Below are 21,039 nucleotides of genomic sequence, written 5' to 3'. Positions count from 1 at the left end.
TGGCTTCACTTCGCTTCCATAGAAAATCTTTCTCGACTATCCTCAGAAAAGTTCTTGTCAAACAGCTCATTTTTCCACATTTTGACTACCTCCCAGTGGTCTGCATTCAACTTGATGGAGAGCACTCGTCTAAGCTACAAGTTGCTCAGAACGCCTGTGCACTCAGTCAAAACTAAAGCCCAATTGTCCCAATGGAATACTCCAGAAGAGTCAAGACTGAAAAAAGCACGTCAAATTCGATCAAATGTCAAGGTTTTGCTAACTGTTTTCTTTGATTATCGTGGCGTAGTATACAGGGTGTCCAAAAAGTAACGATACACCTGAGAAATTTTCTAAGCCGGTTATTTTTTTAACCGGGTGAATGTTGTTCTTGAAGTAACTTTTTACGAGGAATCCGATGGTAACCTTGGATTTGACCTTGAACCTCATTTTCAAGGTTATTTTGAGGTCAACCTCATTTTTTTTAATGGGTACCCCTATTTTTTATGGCGGAATCGAAAAAAGTGAAGACTCTCACGTATGGATGAGTTGAGGTTTGAGGTTAATGTGACCTCTAGGGGTCAAATGAAGGTCAAACTGTGGCTTTGTAATAGTACCGGGATTTTAATGGTACAAGGAAGCAAATAAAGGTCATGGAAACCCCCATTTTCGACAGCGGCAATCGAAAGAGCGGAAAATTTCACATCCAAATATCTACTTAGATCATAAGTCAAGGGCGAACTTAAAGTTTAAGGTCAGTCGAAGGTCATCCAAACTTAAAGACGCCCTAAAATTTTTTAAAGTTTTTTTCATAATGGAGAAGGGTATTTATTTAGTAATTGCCCATCGGAGATCCGTGACCTTGAATTTAACCTTCAACCTCATTATCAAGGTTTTTTCAAGATCAATTTTTTTTACTTTTAGCATTACCCAGGAACAACGACGTGAACGTAGTAAAATCTGTCCCTTTGGGGTGCTTTATTTTCGTGAGTTCCCCTCGCCTCTCACGATCGGGGTGCTTGATTTTCGTGAGTTCCTCTCGCCTATCAACAATGATTTTTTACGCTTATTTTCTTAATAACTTGATTAGCCGGTTAAACTTTTTATGGTTACTATCCCATACCTATTCATTGAAAATCCACTAACAATTTCACTTGGTTCTATCCTTAGGAAATGTACTATGCCTAACTTTATCGTTTTGAGCTTATTCTTCGGGACAATTGCATTTTCAAAAATTAATATTTAAAAAAGCAACATATTTGAAAAGATTTTACCATTCGAAAATCTCCATAAAGCATTAGTGCATTAGTCGGACTGTAGTAGAACTTTTTTGTAAAAGTACTCAAATTATAATTTTCATTTTTTGAAAACATTTATTTGGGTTGCAAACTTTTTGTTTTTAATTCTGATTGATTTTTGAGTAAATTTCGATTTGCTGACTTAAAATGGAACGCCTCACTGAACGAGAAAGAATATCACTTCTTATGATGAGAGGCTGGGGTGGAGTAGAAAGATCTTACAGGGCAGTGAGAAATCTTTTTAATGAGACATTTCAGGTTAATAGAACTCCAATTGCTGTGTCTACTGTTCAGAATACTATTTCAAGGTTTGTAAATTTTGGCCATGTCAGAAATCTACCTAAGTCAGGCAGACTACGCTCAGCAACAACTGAAGAGAATTTATTAAATGTTCTATTATCATTCACTGAAAATCCACATAATTCCATCCGCAGAGTTGCTCAAGAGCATGACATAAGTACATCGTCCGTACATATCATTTTAAAAACAGCAAAATTCCATCCGGTTAAAGTACACCTGGTTCAAAAGTTGAATGAAGACGATTTCGATCGTCCTGTTGAGTTTTGTGAAGATATGATGGCACGCATAATTGAAAATCCAAATCTTCCATCAAACATAGTTTTCTCTGATGAAGCAACTTTTCAACTTGACGGAACATTAAATCGACATAATTGCAGGTACTGGGCTGCGGAAAATCCACACTGGATGCGAGAAGATAAATCGCAATATCCGCAGAAGTTGAATGTTTGGGCTGGAATAGTGAATAATCGAATCATAGGGCCATTCTTTATTGATGGTAACTTAAACGCTCAAAATTATGAAGAGATGCTTCGTAATCAAATAGTTCCAGCAATTAGAGAAATAGTCGGAGACAACTTCGAAAATACATGGTATCAGCAGGATGGTGCTGCAGCTCACTATGAACGAGACGTTCGAATTTACTTAGATGAGGTGTTTGATAATCGCTGGATAGGAAGGAGAGGCACAATTGAATGGCCAGCTAGGTCCCCCGATTTGACGTCTTTAGATTATTTCTATTGGGGTTATCTAAAGGATCGGGTATACAAAACTAAACCCAAAAACTTGGACGAATTACGTCAAAGGATCATAGACGAATCAGCTCTCATTCCCACTGAAATGATCCAAAATGCTGTTGATGCTTTTTACCACCGATTAGCTTACTGTCAAGAAGTGAACGGTGAACAATTCGAGCACTTAAAATAAGATGTGCTGATGTAAGATAAATCATACGTGAGAGGCCAGGGGAACTCACGAAAATCAAGCACCCCGATCGTGAGAGGCGAGGGGAACTCACGAAAATCAAGCACCCCGATCGTGAGAGGCGAGGGGAACTCACGAAAATAAAGCACCCCAAGGGGACAGATTTTACTACGTCCACGTCGTTGTTCCTGGGTAACTCTAAAAGTAAAAAAAATTGATCTTGAAAAAACCTTGATAATGAGGTTTTAGGTTAAATTCAAGGTTCCGGATCTCCGATGGGCAATTACTAAATAAATACCCTTCTCCATTATGAAAAAAACTTTAAAAAATTTTAGGGCGTCTTTAAGTTTGGATGACCTTCGACTGACCTTAAACTTTAAGTTCGCCCTTGACTTATGATCTAAGTAGATATTTGGATGTGAAATTTTCCGCTCTTTCGATTGCCGCTGTCGAAAATGGGGGTTTCCATGACCTTTATTTGCTTCCTTGTACCACTAAAATCCCGGTACTATTACAAAGCCACAGTTTGACCTTCATCTGACCCCTAGAGGTCACATTAACCTCAAACCTCAACTCATCCATACGTGAGTCTTCACTTTTTTCGATTCCGCCATAAAAAATAGGGGTACCCATTAAAAAAAATGAGGTTGACCTCAAAATAACCTTGAAAATGAGGTTCAAGGACAAATTAAAGAGCACCGTTGAAAGTTACCTGGGGTTATCCTTTTGTTTGTTTTGTTTAACCACTGAATTCGCGAGATTTTTAAGAATTCATACTTTGACCTCTAGTTGACCTCTAGGGGTTACCTCAACCTCATACCTCAATACATATCTGGATGTAAAATTTTCCGCTCTTTCCGATTCCGCCATAAAAAATAGGGGTTTCTATTTAAAAAAATGAGGTTGACCTCAAAATAACCTTGAAAATGAGGTTCAAGGTCAAATCCAAGGTTACCATCGGATTCCTCGTAAAAAGTTACTTCAAGAACAACCTTCACCCGGTTAAAAAAATAACCGGCTTAGAAAATTTCTTAGGTGTATCGTTACTTTTTGGACACCCTGTATAAAGAGTTCATACCACAAGGTCGTACGGTCAATAATGAGTATTATCTTGAAGTTATGCGCCGTTTGCGGGAAGCAATACGAAAAAAATGTCCGGAATCGTGGGAAAACAATTCATGGATTTTGCATCACGATAATGTACCTGCTCACTTTTCGTTGCTTGTATCGAATGTTTAGCCAAAAACAAAACCACACTCATGCCTTAGGCACCATATTCACCGGATATAGCCCCCTGCGACTTTTTCTTGTTCCTAAAACTCGAGAAACCCATGAACGGACGGAGGTTTGAAACGATTGAGGAAATAAAGAAAAAATCGCTAGAAGAACTCAAGGCTATACAAGAAAGTGCTTACCAGAAGTGCTTCAAGACTTGGAAAAAACGTTGGCACAAGTGTATTATATCTGAGGGGGATTACTTTGAAGGGGACAACATAAATATTGATGAATAAATAAATTTTTTTTCATAAAAATTAAAATTCACCTTACTTTTTGAATACATCTCGTATGTGTGTATAAATGTAGGTGTGTTAGAGGTATGGATTATTTTATATAAATTATTATGTGACTATTATAAAAGAAAACTTATGTATGACCAACAATCACAAGACCTTTGTGCGACTGTCGTTGTAATTAAGTGAGTAAATATAAAATAGTGCGTATCCGTAATGAATATCTTCAATGGTTGTCAATTTTCTTTTTTGACTCAGTTACCATATATTAATTATTTTCAATTGTAAATTCTATTATCTCAATTTGAGGATTTTGATCCTGAATACTAGCACCTAGTACACTTCTCAAAACTTTAAGTGGAAGATATCTAACGTTCTCATATTTGACATATCCTAAATACCATAGACCAGATACTACATGAGAACAAGTACCTAACGTTCTTACCCTTGCCTTTCAGGTGCAATAATAACCTAAATAGTCATCATTTACCACTTTGTACCTGTATGCAATTCATATTTGATACTTTGTAGCATTTTGAAAACGAGAATAAAGTCTAATCCGTATTAAACTATCATCATTTGTGTTTTCATCGAACTGAAAAGTATAAGCATCTGTGACGACCGCTGTTGATAGAGCCAATTTTCATACAAATATGATGAGAATCACGGCTTTCATTAGCCGGCCTCATTGGTGTCTCTCCCTTCCCTTGAAAAGTCCGCTACATTGTCAGAATTGTGTCGAACGTGTGTGTAAGTTGCCACCTTATACAATCGATTTTATTTATAAGTGAGTAGCGATAAGAAGCCAGCGAAAGGACGAACGATTGTGTTGGTAAGAGAAAAATGGAGTATCACAAGAGTGTCTGGATAGGCATAATATCTGTCGCTGAACGCTTGCGAGGAGAGTAATAAGAGCAGAGCTACTGACTAGTTCAGTTGGTCTGGGCGAACATTAGCACGCGCACGGGTGTGCCTTGGCTAGTGATTGGAGGTTCCGCTTTATCGCTGGTTATCATCAGGAGATATTGCACGGAGGTGATCGAGCCTTGAGAACTACGAGGACCTCGAAAGGGGATACGAGTGGAGAATTTGCCTCCTTCTTACGGAATTACATTTTCTGCTAAATCAAGATTCATGCTTTCCTCTGATGACGTCGCCGGCAACATACGGTATAACTAGAATGTCTTGGCGATCCTCCACCTGAGCCACGGCATCGGGAATAAGTTATCAAGGTTCATATAACGGGGTAGATTAGCTAGTACAATAAGAATTTATTAAAGTACAAACTCCCACAATGCAGAGTTAACCGCCGGTCCGTTAAACACGTATGAGTATACGTGTATTCGCCTTTACGTTTGATACTTTCGTTTCAGTGTCTTCTTTCCAACAGAGTTGAACTCACTTTAAGTCACCTGACTTGCGTCACTCGATCTATCTTAGGTGTGAGTGACCTAATGCTTATTCCACCTAATCCTCTAGATGAAATCGGTTTAAAATTTAATTCGTAATAGATCCGCTAAACGAATATGAAACGAAATGACGTAATGCGGCGAATAAAATTAATAACGTTTAATTCAAATAAACTACAGTATTTTACAGGCCGAAAGACTAACGCCCGCGAATAGGATTTACAATTATTAACAATAATACGGTGAGACAGAGAGAGAGAGAGAGAGAGAGAGAGAGAATTAGAAGCTTTGCCGCGAAAACTAACGCTCGGCGCGAATACAAAATACTCTCGCTAGTATTTTGTCGCGCATGAAAGGGAGGTGCACCTACCCTGCAGTGCAATTACAGTAATCAGCCGTAATTGTTTATCCAGCTAATTCAAAGGTACTCCTGCGGGAACAAGCTGCGCTGCCTCGCTCACGAACTACTTTTGCTCCAACAAATACTGTTGCTCGCTTGTTGCTGTGTTTTGCTGCTGCGGTTATGCTGCTTACAATCACTCACGCACGTATCCAAAAAATCGAGAAACTTTTGATTTGCAAAAACGGCAAAACACAGTGAAATTATTTGACAGTACTCTCGCAAGTAACAGCTGAGGCTTAACTGAAAACTTTTAAATTCTCGCGCATCTTCTCTCTTTCTTAGTCGTTCGCTCTAGCATCGTGAGTGTACCCAATCGCGAACGGTTTGATTAATCGAATCGACTGCCGTTGCAGCCCCCTCCAAGTCCTGACTACCCGGGGAGGACGAAAACCTGCGATTCGCTGCCATCAGGAATCTGAAAAAGAAAGAAAGGAAAGGAACCAAATCAACCAAAAGCTTTCTTCCTTTATTTAGGACTACTTTATTATTTGCCCTCCAGGGCTTACATCACTTTTTGGCTACACCTGGCGCTTGATGTTTCGGGTAACGCCAGTGTGTAGCCTTCTTCGGGCACCGCTGAGAGTTGGTCACCCCAGGCTAGAGAGTTGGTCCCCACAGATGTAGTAGACCCTTAGCTGTGATCGGGTTTGAGCAGCCTCCCGATCGTGTTGAGTCTGCTCGACAGACCGAGGGGACTGCTGGGCGCTGACTCCCTGGGAGGCGGTGATCGTAACACCTTCCACCGTGGCGGTCGCACGTTCATCCTGCGACCTGACCACAATTGTGGTGTCGGGAGCCACATGCCCGTCCACGTGGACTGTGAGCATCGGCCCAGCACCAGTATCTCCTGGGGCTCTCTTCTCCTGAGCCGTCTCCGGGAGCGCTGCGGAGTACTCCTGTCCATTATCCACTCGCAGCAGGGCCTCTCCGTAGACCCTCTGGCGTTGAGCCACCTCTGCCCACTCCCCGAGCAGTTCTTCTACGCCCTGGTGGTTCAAAAAGCGTCTCAGGTGCAGGAGCACCTTAGACTGGAGATCAGCTGCGAACCACCAGGCACTTTCCACCTCCTTGAACCTCAGACGCACATGTCTGAAGTCAAGTCTGACGCACATGTCTGAGGAGGAGAATTGCCTGCTCCGGGATACGGGGGGTGGTTGCAGACCTAGTGCGAAGCCCCACAGGTTTCCCCGGGTCCAGGGCACTGGCTTGCACTGTCGAACGTCTGGGATACGCTGGACTTGAAGGTCTGCACCCCCTGATCCACGGTGGACTTGGGACACTCGACTTTATCCTGGTCTTCTGTCTGGGTCGAAGCGTCCCGGGAAGCTTTCTTTGACCCACGTAGCATTCCGGAGAACGTCTGCTATCGTTCCATGGTGGTGCTCCCTTCGTGTGGCCCCCTTCAACTGGACCCTGGCGAAGCTACGCAGATCTTCTATAAACTACGTCGCACCAGGGCCCAGCTGTAATCTTAATAGTATCTGGGTGACCACCTCGAAAGTTTCTTCTTCCACGACGATTCTCCGGTCCATCTGTAACATCTAAAAACAAAAAATTTTGGATGAAACTCCCTGCGCGAAAAAAAATCCTATTAAACGCCGTGTTCCACCGAGTTATGCATTTACCTTATTACATTTACCTATTTACACTTATACAAACTACCACTAAATCATACACATGTATACATACTCGTAAAGTCAAAAACCTGTCACGTCCCCGTCGTTATCTCCAAGTAACGCTAAGTACAGGGAGTGGAAGATAGTCACATATATACGATTATGTGTGTTTGTAATTACGCGAGCTCATATAAAGCATATATAAGAAAAATCTAACACCGGAAAACATCGCATTTTATAAGTACATTAGGGGAATATGCACCTAAAACCATAGTACGCGGGCGCATACGTACTCGTACATAGGCTCCCTCGTGCACTCACACACACACACATACTTACACACGAGTATTTCTAGTTTGTTATGCTTTGTGCGCAGGTTTACATGAATGCTAAACGGTTCAATCTTTAAAAAAGTTTAGCACTGATTTTCAGCAAATTATTATTTGAGTTCAACATCAAACCTCTATATCTCAACAACTGACCATTTTTGTGCTTGATGCCCATTGAGACTTTTGTTCTACTGACTTGAAATTATCTATTCACTAAACTTCAGAATATTTGCCAGGAAGTACTTTTTCATTGAATTTGCGCAGGGTTGTTTAGAAATAAATAAAAAGATTGGTCGTTTAATAGTCCAAAAAATAGGAAAAGTGGCATGAAATCCCGTATTATATTAAAATTTATAAGATATCATGCAAGAAGATATTAATTGTCAGAAAATTTTGGATTAAATTGAATAGATTTATGGAATGAATTTGAAACAATGTTAGCTTATATTACAAACATTTTCATCTTCATATTATTATTCCCAAGTAATTGAGATACGAGAATAGTAAAATATATCATTAGAATAATTAATGGATTGAAAGTATATAATACTGATTTATCGACATCAAAAATAAAATCGTAATTATATAGTGTCGAGATATCAACAGAATTATTACAAACGAATTATATAATGTCGAGACGAAATTATATATAGTATGTTGGTAATGGATTAGGCCTACTGGGAACACCAGTGTGTGTGTGTTTTTTTTTTTTTTTTTTTTTTTTTTTTTTTTTTTTTTTTTTTTTTTTTTTTTTTATTAAAGAGAGTTGGAGAATGCTTTTTGCACGTAACGGCCTTCCGACTCGTCCTGTGTGGGAATCCCTAAGCATGGTATACCCACTAAACTCCCATCTCTCTATGTCCTGCCTGTATCCCCCGCGGGAACCGCCGCTAGGCATTACTTCGCGGGGGGGCTTCTGCTATATTAGCCTTGTCTTCTTCATTACCTTTCGGCTGTGTCGTTTTCTTCGATCTTCATCGTCTTCGGCTATGTTAGCCTCGTCTTCTTCTTACGGCATCGATTTACACGTCTTCTTCCAACGGCATCGTCCGGTCGTCTTCTTCTATCGGCATCGTCCGGTCATCCTCTGGACAGACTCCACCTCGACACCTACGTTCCTCTGCATCGAATGAGGGAGTCTGGGCTCAACCCAATGTCCTTTACTCTCCCGCAAAGGCAGGGGAGCGCTTAGGATAGGCTGGCGCCTTGTTATCCTATGGACATAGGTGACCCCAGAGCCTACGTTCCTCTGCATCGGATGGGGTGACCGCGCTCTACCAACTACTCTGTGGTAGTTTAGGAGCGCTTTTTAGTCCCATAGTCTGGCACCTCGCTCTATCTATGCATGATAGACCTGTCGCGTCTTCTCTCTTCCTCCTTTCTTACTTCGGTCAGCCGGTTTACCACTGACGTGGCAAAGGTCACTACCGTTTCCCATCCCTCTAGCGAGCCGAGCAGGCAAGCTCCGAGCCCTTCGGGACTCATTGGATCATTCCACTCCGTGCGGAAATGCATCCGTTCTTCAGCGAAGCGGGGACACACAAATAGGACATGTTCTACGTCCTCGTCAGTGCCTGGACAGGCTGGGCATTCGGCACTCGCATAGACACCGATGCGTTGGAGATAACTGTGGAAGCAGCCATGACCGGTGAGCACCTGTGTCAGTTGGAAGGTGAGGTGTCCGTGGCACCTGCCTGTCCACTTGTCAATGTTCGGGATGATGCGATGAGTCCAGCGACCTTTCACTGCGTTGTCCCATTTTCTCTGCCATTCTCGCATTAAATTTTGCTTCCACCGTTTGCTGTGGACATGTCTATCAGCATTGTTCTCTTCGTTACGACCTCCTTCACGGTATATTTCTGCTCTGTCGCATGCTAGTAGGTCGATAGGCGCTATTCCAGCGATTACCGAGACTGCAATGTCCGATACAGTTCGGTATGCACGGGCAACTCGTAGCGCTGCTGCTCTGCAGGCTCTTCGACACGTCCCTCCGTAGCTTGCATTATTTCTTAGCGCATCTGCCCATATAGGAGCTCCGTAGAGAATTACCGAGCTCACGACCGACGATAGGAGGGTTCTGCGTGGTTGCTTTGGCCTCCCGACGTTTGGCATGATACCTGCCAACGCCCTAGCAACGTTAGTGGCTTTGACACCTGTTTTCGAGAGGTGTTCCTTAAACGATAGCCGCGCATCTAGTATAACTCCCAGGTACCTCACCGTGTCAGTCGACTGTACTCGCTTATTTTCCACCGTGAATGTGGCATACTTCCGAGCTTTCGTGCGGGAGATGAGCACCGCTTCCGTCTTTTCCGCAGTGAGACTGAGCCCATGCTCTTTTAGCCATCGGGCCACCACCTCGATGGAGGCGTTTCCTATATATTCTATTTCCTCAACGCTCTTTGCCGTGACCACTAGTGCTACATCATCGGCAAAAGCTATTATCTCTGTTCCCCTTGGGAACTGCTGTCTTATGAGACCGTCATATAGGACGTTCCATAGCAAGGGGCCAAGCACCGATCCCTGCGACACTCCTCCCGTGATGTTGTATGAGTGTGTGCCATCGTCGGTGTTATAGTGCAGGATTCGGTTGCTTAAGTAGCTCGATAGGGCTCTACGCAAATACAGCGGCACCCTCAGTCCTTCCATGGCTGTCATAATGATGTCCCATCTTGCCGAGTTGAACGCATTTCGGATGTCTAATGCGATCACAGCGCACATGCGTCTTGCGCTCCGTCCTCCGCTAATGGCATCTTTGGCCAGGTCCACAACTCGACCAATAGCGCCTAAGGTTGAACGGCCTTTTCTGAAGCCGAACTGGTTTCCAGACAGGTCCCCCGCTTCGGCTATAACTGCCTCCAATCTGGCATGGATTACTCTTTCCAGCAGTTTTCCTATAATGTCCAACATGCACAGTGGTCTGTAGGACGAAGGCTGCTCGGGAGGCTTATTTCCCTTGGATAGCAGGACCAGTCTTTGCAGCTTCCACGAGTTTGGTAAATGTCCTTCTCGCAGGCACGCACTAAATGTATCGCGAATTATTTCCGGGACATGCAGTGCTGCCGTCTTGATTGCAATTCCCGGTATCCCATCCGGTCCTGGCGCTTTCCGGGTTCGAATTTTCTTCGCGGCTACTATCAGTTCTGCTTGGGTTACTTCTATAAACTCGGTTTCATCGTCTCTTTCCATTAGGCCTGTTTGTTCTGGTCTCTCCCGATGTCTTGGGAACAGATGTCGCACTACTCTGTCGAGGAATAATGGGCAAGATGGTGGTGCGCCACTCCTGGGCTTGATCTTGCGCATGACCGTTTTATACGGCCGGTCCCAGGGGTCCTTATCTACTTCCTCGCAGAAGTCTCGCCAGCACTGTCTCTTAGCTGCTTTGATGGTGACCTTGAGCAGTGATCGCAGGTCCTCATATTTTTCGGTCAGAGCCTGGAAGTTGGGCTTGTTCCGTGCTCTTTGATGGCGCCTTCTGGCTGTGAGACATTTATGTCTCAGGCTTGCGATGTCCTCGTTCCACCAATATACCGGTAGTCGACCTCTTGCGTTATTTTTTGCTGCCATGGATGCATCACATGCAGTTTTCAGAGTACGTGTGAGACCCTGCGCCTTTTCCTCCGCGGTTCCGGACACTGATGTTCCTTCGAGGGAGGAGAGAAATGACTCTCTGTCGAAGGTATTTGGTGCCCATCTCCTCTTGTTTTCCGTTGTCCTAATGGATACCGCTGGTTTGGTCAACTGGAGCCGGTACGTTATGGCTTGATGGTCACTGCCCGTGTACCGATCGCTGACTCTCCAGTTGAGCTCCTCCGTCAATAGTTTGGCATCTATGAAGGTAACATCCACTATGGACGATTTCCCCGCCTTGGAATAGGTCGGGGTCGTTCCTCTATTGGCTACCTCGAGCTCCAATACTCCAAACGCCTCTAGAAGTGCATGCCCGCGAGCATTTGTTTTCGCGCTTCCCCAGTTTACGGCCCATGCATTAAAATCGCCTGCGATGACTACCGGTAGGCGTGATGTCATTGCGCTGGTAACAATGTCATCCAAGGATTTCTTAAACTCGCTTATCTCTTCGCTAGGTGGGAGATAGCAACTATATATACGCATGCCAGCCACTTCTATCCACGTAAAGTTTGAGGTTGGATCGATCATTCTTGCCGATACGTGTAGGTGTCCGCATACCCAGACAGCCGCCCTACCAGTCGCATCTTTCACCCAGTTCGGCTCATCGAGATCACGGTACTTTTCGCTAACTATGACGATGTCGGCCCTTTCCTCCCTTACCAACTGGTGCAGCAGGTATTGAGCCGCTGCACAGTGGTTGAGGTTGATTTGGAGTACTTTAGTCATTTTTAGCGTGAGGTCCCTCCGTCTTTGCTTCCGTGCAGTCCGCTGCCTTATGCCCCTCCTTTCTGCACCTGAACACTGCTTGGAGCGGTCTTCATCGCTTTTGCAGTCCTTTGCGATGTGACCATTCTCCAGGCACCGGTAGCATCTTTGTGTCGGTGTGAAAGGCTGAACTCTACAATTCACCCATCCTATTCTCAGCTTCCCATTTTCAAGTAGCTTTCTGGCCGCTGCTACCGGGAGCTGGATATGTGCCGCTTGTGTGCCGTTGTACAGTCCTCTGATTTTTATGCTGCTACTCGCAGCTGCCTCTGGTCCGATAACTGCAGCTACAGCTTCTATCACTTCCTCAGGTGTGGTTGTCTCATCCATGTCTTTGATCCTGAGGGTTTCCTTATCGGTCATCAGGTGGACTTCTGCAGACTTCTTAGGATAGCCAGAACTGTCTTTTCGATATTTGGAGACGCCGTCCCTGGTTTCCCCAGTTCAAGGAGTAACTCTCCTGCTCTGGTGCGCCGTATTCGCGTAACTCGTTCTCCTATCTCCTTCATGTTTGGTGCTGCCTTGACCTTTCTTAGAATGTCGGCATACGACGTCCCGTCCAGTGCCTTGATCTTAATGGCTTCTGGGCGAGATTTTCTTCGACTGGTCTTTCGGTGTTCTGACTCCGTGATTTTTCCTCTTCTTCTATCGTCATTATGTTGTTCCGTAGTCTTCTTCTTTTTTGTGACTCTTCTTTTGGCTTCTGTCCACTCTTCTGTTCCGGGTTTCGACGCCCTTATTTCTTGCTCGGTTGTTTCTGTTTCGTCGGCCGGTGTCTTCTTCCCTTTCCTCGGCTTTTTGACCACTAGCGACTCTATTGGCGAATTTGGGTCCCGCTTTTTTCGCTTTTTCTCTGGTTTGAGGGACGTTTGCGTCTCTTCATCTTTTGCCGTTTTGTCGGCATTTTCCTTCGTACCACCTGCAGACCGTAGCTTTGCGTACTCATCAATAGTACTGTTTGCCCTTCTGGCCATGGTCTTTAATTCAGCGTGGAGGTTCTTTTTCTCCAGTATGAACTGCACCAGCTGTTTGACCTTCTTTTCTAAGCTCTTGAAGCATTTATCAGCTTCAAGTACTTGCTCCTCCATATCTTCTCTCTCATTTAGTTTAGTTATATTGCTCATTTTGTTCCCACGAGTACCTAGGGAACTATCGGTCCGCTCCGGCAGAGCCCCGGTTGCCGGAGTAAGGCTAATTACGACGGAGTTTCGCCAGGTGCTCCCAAGGCTCCGTTTGAGACTCTCTGTTACCCCCGAGAGCCAACAAGGCTACATCGGCACGGGTCGCTTCACACCTTCAGCTTGGGGGTCCGTTACCCTGGACGGGGACCCTTTAACAAGGTGCTATTATCCGGGCCAGATGAGCCTTGGTTTTTTAACGAGGTTGATACTCCTCCCCCTCCTCCTTCCCTGCATCTTAAGTAGCAGGGTCCCGGGCTTGGGACCGGCGGTGGCGGAGTTGTGTGTGTGTGTGCGCGCGTGTGTGTGTGTGCGTGTGTGTGTGCGTGTGTGTGTGTTTTCGCGTGTATTGACTATACTTCAGAATACTAATATTATTCATCCTATTTATACAGCATATTTTAGGTAACATTAAAATTGTGTAATGATTGTAACCTTAATCTTGCTATGTACCGATAATGAACCAGCAGAATCATGACGATAAATGTAATACAAAACAATTGAATTTATCATACATCACTCCAGCTGTCATTATCCTAATATTTATAATTGTTTTATAAAAATTCCTAGCCTATATGGGTTCGGAATACTAAATACTCATTCCCAAAAATAGTAGCAGTGCCATACTGTAATTCAAACTTGACTAATATACAATCTAATATACCTACCTAAAACTGTGTGGTAGCCACGACGTCATATCTGTTTACCAACAGAAAACGGGCAATCTTAAAAAGAGAAAGTATAAATAATCGTCCAATACGTATGAATTGTCTTATATATTTTTACGCACTTTTTCACTTTAAGTTCAAGTTTTCGTAAAATATTTCTCATTATTTTTGAGTTCTTTTTTTCATGGTGGATGATCAAATATTAATATTGAACGAACATAACTGATTAAAACAAGTAAGATAGAGAGCCCCTTCAATACTTTACTATTAATGTCGTTATTGTTTAATATATACCGTTGTTAATTATATGTTATGAAGACTATTTATCTTTGATTATAACTTATTTTTAGATTAAGTATTAAGATTGATAAACTTGAAATTTCATTTGAAATTGATTTTATTGTACGATATTTTACTATTTCGATAATATTTTTGAAGCTACTAATTTATAAATCTTTCTGTTTCGTACTTCCATAAGTAAAGGGTTTATTATTTTGTCATGCGTTTTGAATCTATTTTTTTTATCTCTGATCCTAGATAATTTTCTATTTTTTGAACGTATTTTTGAGATCTAGATATTCAATCTTCTTTATGTTTGTAACATTGTCAAAAAAATGAAATTCTCTATGATATTATTTTGGCATACATTCAAACGAAGCCGATTTCACTTTTCAGAAAACTTAATTTCACAGTAATATATTTACTTCTATTCAATAAACCAATCTTTACTTGATGTATTAAATTTTTCCTAGAAAATGTATGCAAATTCTATTCTAAATATCAGAATAAATATCTCTTATAGGAAACAGAAGAAATACTCGCTGATACACTGGATGTGGAAGTGTTTAGACAAACAGTCGCTAGTAATGTGTTGGTCGGATCATATTCAGTTCTTTCTAATCAAGGTGGTCTCGTACATCCTAAAACATCTGTACAGGATCAAGATGAGTTATCTTCACTCTTGCAAATACCTTTAGTTGTAAGTAACCATTTTAATTTTTGAAACAATGCTTAATTTTAATGATTTTCATATTTTCTTCCATGTAGGGAAAACTTTGATTTGCTGAAAAAATATTTGTGTTAAAATCAGTCCTTAAATGTGTTTTGAGATCTTAGAAGTTACAAAATCTCGTTTTTATGGAATGATTGTATATATGCATGAGTGTATAAATGTGTGTGGTATACATGTATAAAGTTTCCAATAACTCAGATTTGAAACAGTAAAATTCGAAGAGTAAAAGTTTATTTGATTTATTTTTACAGAATGAGGTATGGAGAAAAAGTTAATGCGATTTTAGTTAGTCTTTTAAAAATGGATATTACTTTGAAGTGTTTGCCAGTGACCCGGCAAGCATCTGGGAGATAATTAGATTTTGTCAAAGCCTATGTAAGCCTCTCTTTAGAGAGCCATTGGTCTCCAGAAGATAATCACATATTTTCTGCAATTCTTGTAGCATTGAGGACTGGTTTCGAATCCCTCTAGCGCCAAGACGTGTCCTTCAAAGGTTTCACCTCTCTCAGTCTCAACAATGGAGAGATTTATCTGCCTCAATGGCGTCCAACTTTTGGAATAATAATACTAGTGTGTTTATCGCGATGAGGATGTTATTTATACTAGTCTCGAGGAAGTGTAGGTTCATCATGGCCACCATGTGTTCCTTCTCTCTCTGCGACCTTGAGGGTAAACCACCCCTAACACAAAATAACTATAAGTATACTTCAATCCATAATATTTTGTAGAAGGTTTGTATATTGGGGTTTTCGAGATCGCTCTTTACAAATCTGAAATCAGATTTTGAAAATTTAAAATGGCGGAACCAATGTGGTGGACGAAAATGTCGAAAAAAAATTTGAACTTTCATAAAAACTTGTTTACAAATGTGTGATCTTTGTAGCCTGTACATGTGAACTAAAGAGCCTTAAACCCTAAACCCCTAAACAACAAATAGGCTAGATGCCTGTGCTTTTTAACCAAACCACCTCAAATTCCTAAATTTGTTAACAAGAAAATTCTGTGTGTGAAGCAGTTTTATAATTTCCGTAGAAATTGTTATCAGAATGTTATTGAAATTCCTTTATTGTAAATCTAACTTATAATGTATTTTTGTTTATAACATTAGAGTATAATAATAATAATCTACAATCTTTTATCTTTTGCCATAGTGCATTTTTTGTATTGAGCATAAAATATTTTACGAAGTTTTTACAATAATGGTACTCCTCATAAAAGTGTTTAAAGCACAATGCTTTCTTGCACCAACTGCATCATACAATTGCAATGTTTGTGCACCCTTCTATTTTACAATGTGTTGCACAAGATTTTCCAAAACTGAAATCTATAGGATTATCAAATTTATCTGGTTTTTCAGTGACGTAACCGCTTTTATACCAGGAATATTTAAACAAATCTATATATCTCGGTGAAGATAGTTGGTTGTGAACCAATGATTGAAGTTTAATAATATTATTTCTCACATGTAAATTCATATCATGATCCATTAACATTACATTATCAGAAAATGTTCCGACAAAGTTTTTCCAAATATGGAATCCATAGACACGAAGTGGTTGTATTTTTCCTGTGGTTCCAGTTGGAATTTTTTTTATGTTAATAATTTTATTTTGTGGCATCGTTTCTTCTATAACTTTGTCACAATGACCACTCCAAGAATCAAGTAATAATATTAAGTGATGGCCTACATTGGGATAAAATATTTTTTCCAACCTGATTTTGAAGTGATCTGCAATTAAACGACTTACTAATTAACTGATCAACGATATTACAATGTTAACCCTTTGTTGCACTGTGGGTTATCACCAACTTGACTTCACATTTTCGCTATTTAATCAATTGTTAACCTATTTACATCCGGTTTTTTTTTTGTTCATATACTAATTTATTAGTAAGAGAACATAGGAAAATGATTTATTTGGCAAAATTGTTCATTATAATTGTTATATAAATAAACAAACATGAAAAAATGTCATTTTTTTCGGAAAAATTCATTATTGAAAAACATAATCAGTGTATTAACTTGAAAATCTGTACTCGGGGGTTTTCGAGGTCGCTAATTACGAATATGAAGTCCAAATCCCAAAATTTTCAATTCAAAATGGCGTATTCAAGATGGCGGTTCCAAAATTTTGAAAAAAAAGAGATATATCAGCTTAAAAATCTCTACTCGGGGGTTTTGGGGTCGCTGATTACAAAAATAAAGTCGGAATTCCAAAGCTTTCAATTCAAAATAGCATATTTAAGATGGCGGCAGAAATTTAAAAAAAATAAATGTATTAACTTGAAAATCTCTACTTGGGGGTTTTTAAGATTGCCGATCATAAATCTAACATCAAAATTGTCAAATTTTCAATTCAAAATCGCGGATCTAAGATGGTAGTATCAAAATTTTAAAAACAGTTCATAAATCATTACTTGTTGTTGAATCCAATTCGAAATCACTTTATAAAAATCGAGATAAAAATTATATGTAGTTTAGTTTTACACCTAAATTGTTGAAATCGTAGATGAGGTGATATATTTCGAGGTAATTTTTTGTTTTTATTGCAACTCTTTTTTATTATGAATAGGAAATAAACATAATAACTTTTTTTTACAATCCTGAAGTATTTTCAAAAATTCTGACTTTTCATTGCAAATGCTATTGATCAAAACTAATACTAATTTTATATTTTTACATGACTTCGTGAGCTTATATTTTTTTATAAAAGTTACTTTTTGCACATTGAAAGTATTCAAAGTCACGAAAAGTTATAAATATGGGGAGAAAAAAAAATGTTACAACCGAAATTTCTAGCCATTCTGAATCGCTTGATGGGCTTCAAGATTCTGACAACGAAGAAGACGTTGTGAACTCAAGATCACTTTTAGACGAAAATGTTTCTACTGTAAATAATAACTATGACAAAGAAGAATCAATGAACGCAGAAGACATTGATGATTCAAATCAATCTGATATTTGGGAGTCTGTTAGTCGGCCAAGATCGGATTTTATGTTTTCTAAAAGCTTTGGTCCAAATATTCCAGATACAGCGAAATCACCATTAGACATATTCTCTTGTTTATTTTCTTCTGATCTATTGGATCATATTGTACATCAAACTAATCTGTACATTTCTCAAAAAAAGGTAAGCAAGATCCCATCACAAAAGAAGAATTAAAAATATTTTTAGGCATTTACATTCTGATGGGTATAAAAAAATTGCCATCTTACCGAGATTATTGGAGTGAAAACCCTCAGCTACGTGATTCTTACATATCATCTCTCATGACTGTTAATCGTTTTAGTTTTTTTCTGTCTCATATGCATATCAACGAAAACTCTAAAGAACCAAAAAAAGGTGATCCAAATTACGATAAACTGTATAAGGTAAGACCACTTTTAGACGAGCTTTCTCGAACCTTCAAAAAAAGTTTCAATCCTGGTAAGTACCAATCTGTAGATGAGTCTATGATAAAATTCAAGGGAAGAAGGGAACCAAGACAGGTCTTACCTGGATCAAGTGGATGGATAAGAAACCAGTTTATTTTCTATCCAACTTTCACGATGCATCTGAAGTTACTACCGTAAATCGTAGACAAAAAGATGGCTCTCTAAAATGTGTCAATTGTCCTGTTGTTTCTTCAGATTATAATAAGCACATGGGTTATGTAGATTATGCTGATCGACTTATTTCAGTTTATAAAATTGATCGTAAATCTAAAAAGTGGTGGTTTAGAATATTTTGGCATTTTCTCGATCTAACAATAAATAATGCATATATTTTGTACAGAGAAAAACATATAAAACCAACGTTGTGTCTTTTGCAAGATAGAAATTGTTTCCAAAATTACCACACTTAGGTAAAGAATAATGCTTACTTTTTCATAACTTCGTGGGCAAAATCAAAAGAAAATACATAAAAAATAGTTTGAATAATTCTAAAAACTGAATAAAATACTAAAAAAATTACTAAATTACTACTAAAATACTAAAAAAAGAATAAAAAAACAAAAAAAAACAAAAAAGAAAAAAAAACAAAAAACAACAAAAAAAACAAAAAAAATGGAGCTAGTACTCTTTTACGTCCTCGTCGTTAGCTCTGGGTTACGCAAAAAAAGAGTAAATTTTCGAAAGTCCCCAATATTTTAACCACTGTTTATGTCGTAATATTCGTCATATTAGATCTACAATGATGAACTATAAAAAAATTAACAGATTCGTAATTAGTAACCGCAAAAACCCTTGGGTAGTGATTTTTAAGCTTGTACATCTAATTTATCGAAAATTCCCGAGCCGCCATCTTGAATCCGTCATTTTGAATCAATAATTTCTGCATTCCGACTTCATATTCGTGATCAGCGACCCCGAAAACCCCTTAGTAACGATTTTTAAGTAGATACATCTATTTTTTGGAAATTTTGGTACCGCCATTTTGAATTCGCCATCTTGAATTAAAAATTTCGAAATTATGACTTTAGATTCGTGATCAGCCACCCCAAAAACCCCCGAGTAGGAATTTTCAAGAAAACCACTGAACAGAAAAATATGTGCAACAAAAGGTTAAAATTGTTATTAGTTCCCTTACTTGTTAATTTTCCAGATTTGGATGCTTCCACGTACACGTTTTCTTGTCTAACTATATTTTGTTCTACAATAGGGCCAAACTTGCCACTTCATTCTTTTAAAACTAGAAATAGCGGTGGCAACAGTTGTCCAGTAGCTGATATTAATGGCTGTATAGTATAACTATGCGTTGTTGCTGAAATTGACTGTACCAGATATTGCACTTGCTTTTCTCCTTCTACTGCTAATGTTCTTCCAGAATGCATTTCTAGCTAAAATCCGCTCTGATCTAAATTATACAAATTTTCGAGTCCAATCCTTGGTATACACGATTTAACGTCATCGATAAATACTTCAGCTTTAGCCGTAAGTTCTGCACTACATTCTAGTGTTTTTCTTATTATGAACTTATTTATTTTCCTAGAAACTATTCTGTGTACTTGCTTAAATTTGAGTAACCAATGTTTAGAAGCTTTGAATCTAATATCATCAAAACCAATTTCTTTTTTAGCTTGTAAGGTTCATCGAATTATATCTTCATCATGGATAATTGAACCACTGTCGAGAGCTGCTTTAAAATTATCCAGGGTATACTGACAAATTTGTGCTACTTTTTCTCTATACGTGTGACCTTTATTAATTGAATGAGCCCAACGACGTAGCTGACTAATAGATGATACTTTTTTGAATCTGTTTTGCACTGTTTTGAGACTTAAATTTTGCTTCGTTCTGCTACTTCTCCAAAAATCTACAGCTCTTTTTTTGTATTCAAAATCTAGTTCTTCATTATATGCTGTACATTGATTTGTTGGTGCTATATCCGGATCAGGAAAATGATGTTGCATTTCATCTTCAATTATTTCCGCATTATGGTCTTTATACTCTTCTTGAAAATCCAAGGAGTCATCAGTAATCATTTCTACATTGTTAAAATCATGTGTTGCATCCATTAAAATTTCTTTTATTTTTTCGGCCAACTCTGTTTCATGATAATTCGTGACACTATCTGGTATGTTTAATGCTTGAAGGTATGCTAATAATAAGTTTAGAACGTTTAACGGAATAATTTTCATTTTTCAATCTGAAATAAAAATAGGCGGTAAAATTTATACAAGCTGTGTTTTGAATAAAATATCGGTAATATGTCTATACTCGTGTCTACGGTAAAGTATAGGCCTTCGGCCTGTCTGGAGGTTAGGGGTTTGGAGTCGTTTGGTTAAAAAGCACAACCCTTTAGCCTATTTGTTGTTTATGGGTTTAGGGTTTAAGGCTTTTTAGTTCACATGTATAGGCTACAAAGATCACACATTTGTAAACATATTTTTATGAAAGTTAAAATTTTTTTTCGACATTTTCGTCCACCACATTGGTTACGCCATTTTTAATTTTCAAAATCTGATATCAGATTTGCAAAGAGCGATCTCGAAAACTCCTTGTTACGTGACGTCTTATTATGTTACAAATATATACTATC

At 39.6% G+C, this 21,039-nt stretch overlaps 1 protein-coding gene across 3 annotated transcripts in view; it reads left to right on the top strand.

The window, feature by feature from the left end:
- LOC131668523 (eukaryotic translation initiation factor 6) overlaps positions 1-21,039 on the top strand; it is a 295,604-nt gene that overhangs the window by 152,566 nt on the left and 121,999 nt on the right. For all 3 annotated transcript variants that reach the window (XM_058942806.1, XM_058942787.1, XM_058942797.1), the window contains exon 5: positions 14,807-14,983. In XM_058942806.1, coding sequence (XP_058798789.1) covers positions 14,807-14,983 — 177 coding nt within the window. The remainder of the gene's footprint in view (positions 1-14,806; positions 14,984-21,039) is intronic.

Source organism: Phymastichus coffea, unplaced genomic scaffold, assembly GCF_024137745.1.
Source record: "Phymastichus coffea isolate CEN01 unplaced genomic scaffold, Cenicafe_Pcof_1.1 PCOF00006, whole genome shotgun sequence".
Classification (NCBI taxonomy): Eukaryota; Metazoa; Arthropoda; class Insecta; order Hymenoptera; family Eulophidae; genus Phymastichus; species Phymastichus coffea.
Note: the sequence above shows the minus strand (reverse complement) of the source record. Positions and strands in the feature narration are given on the sequence as shown.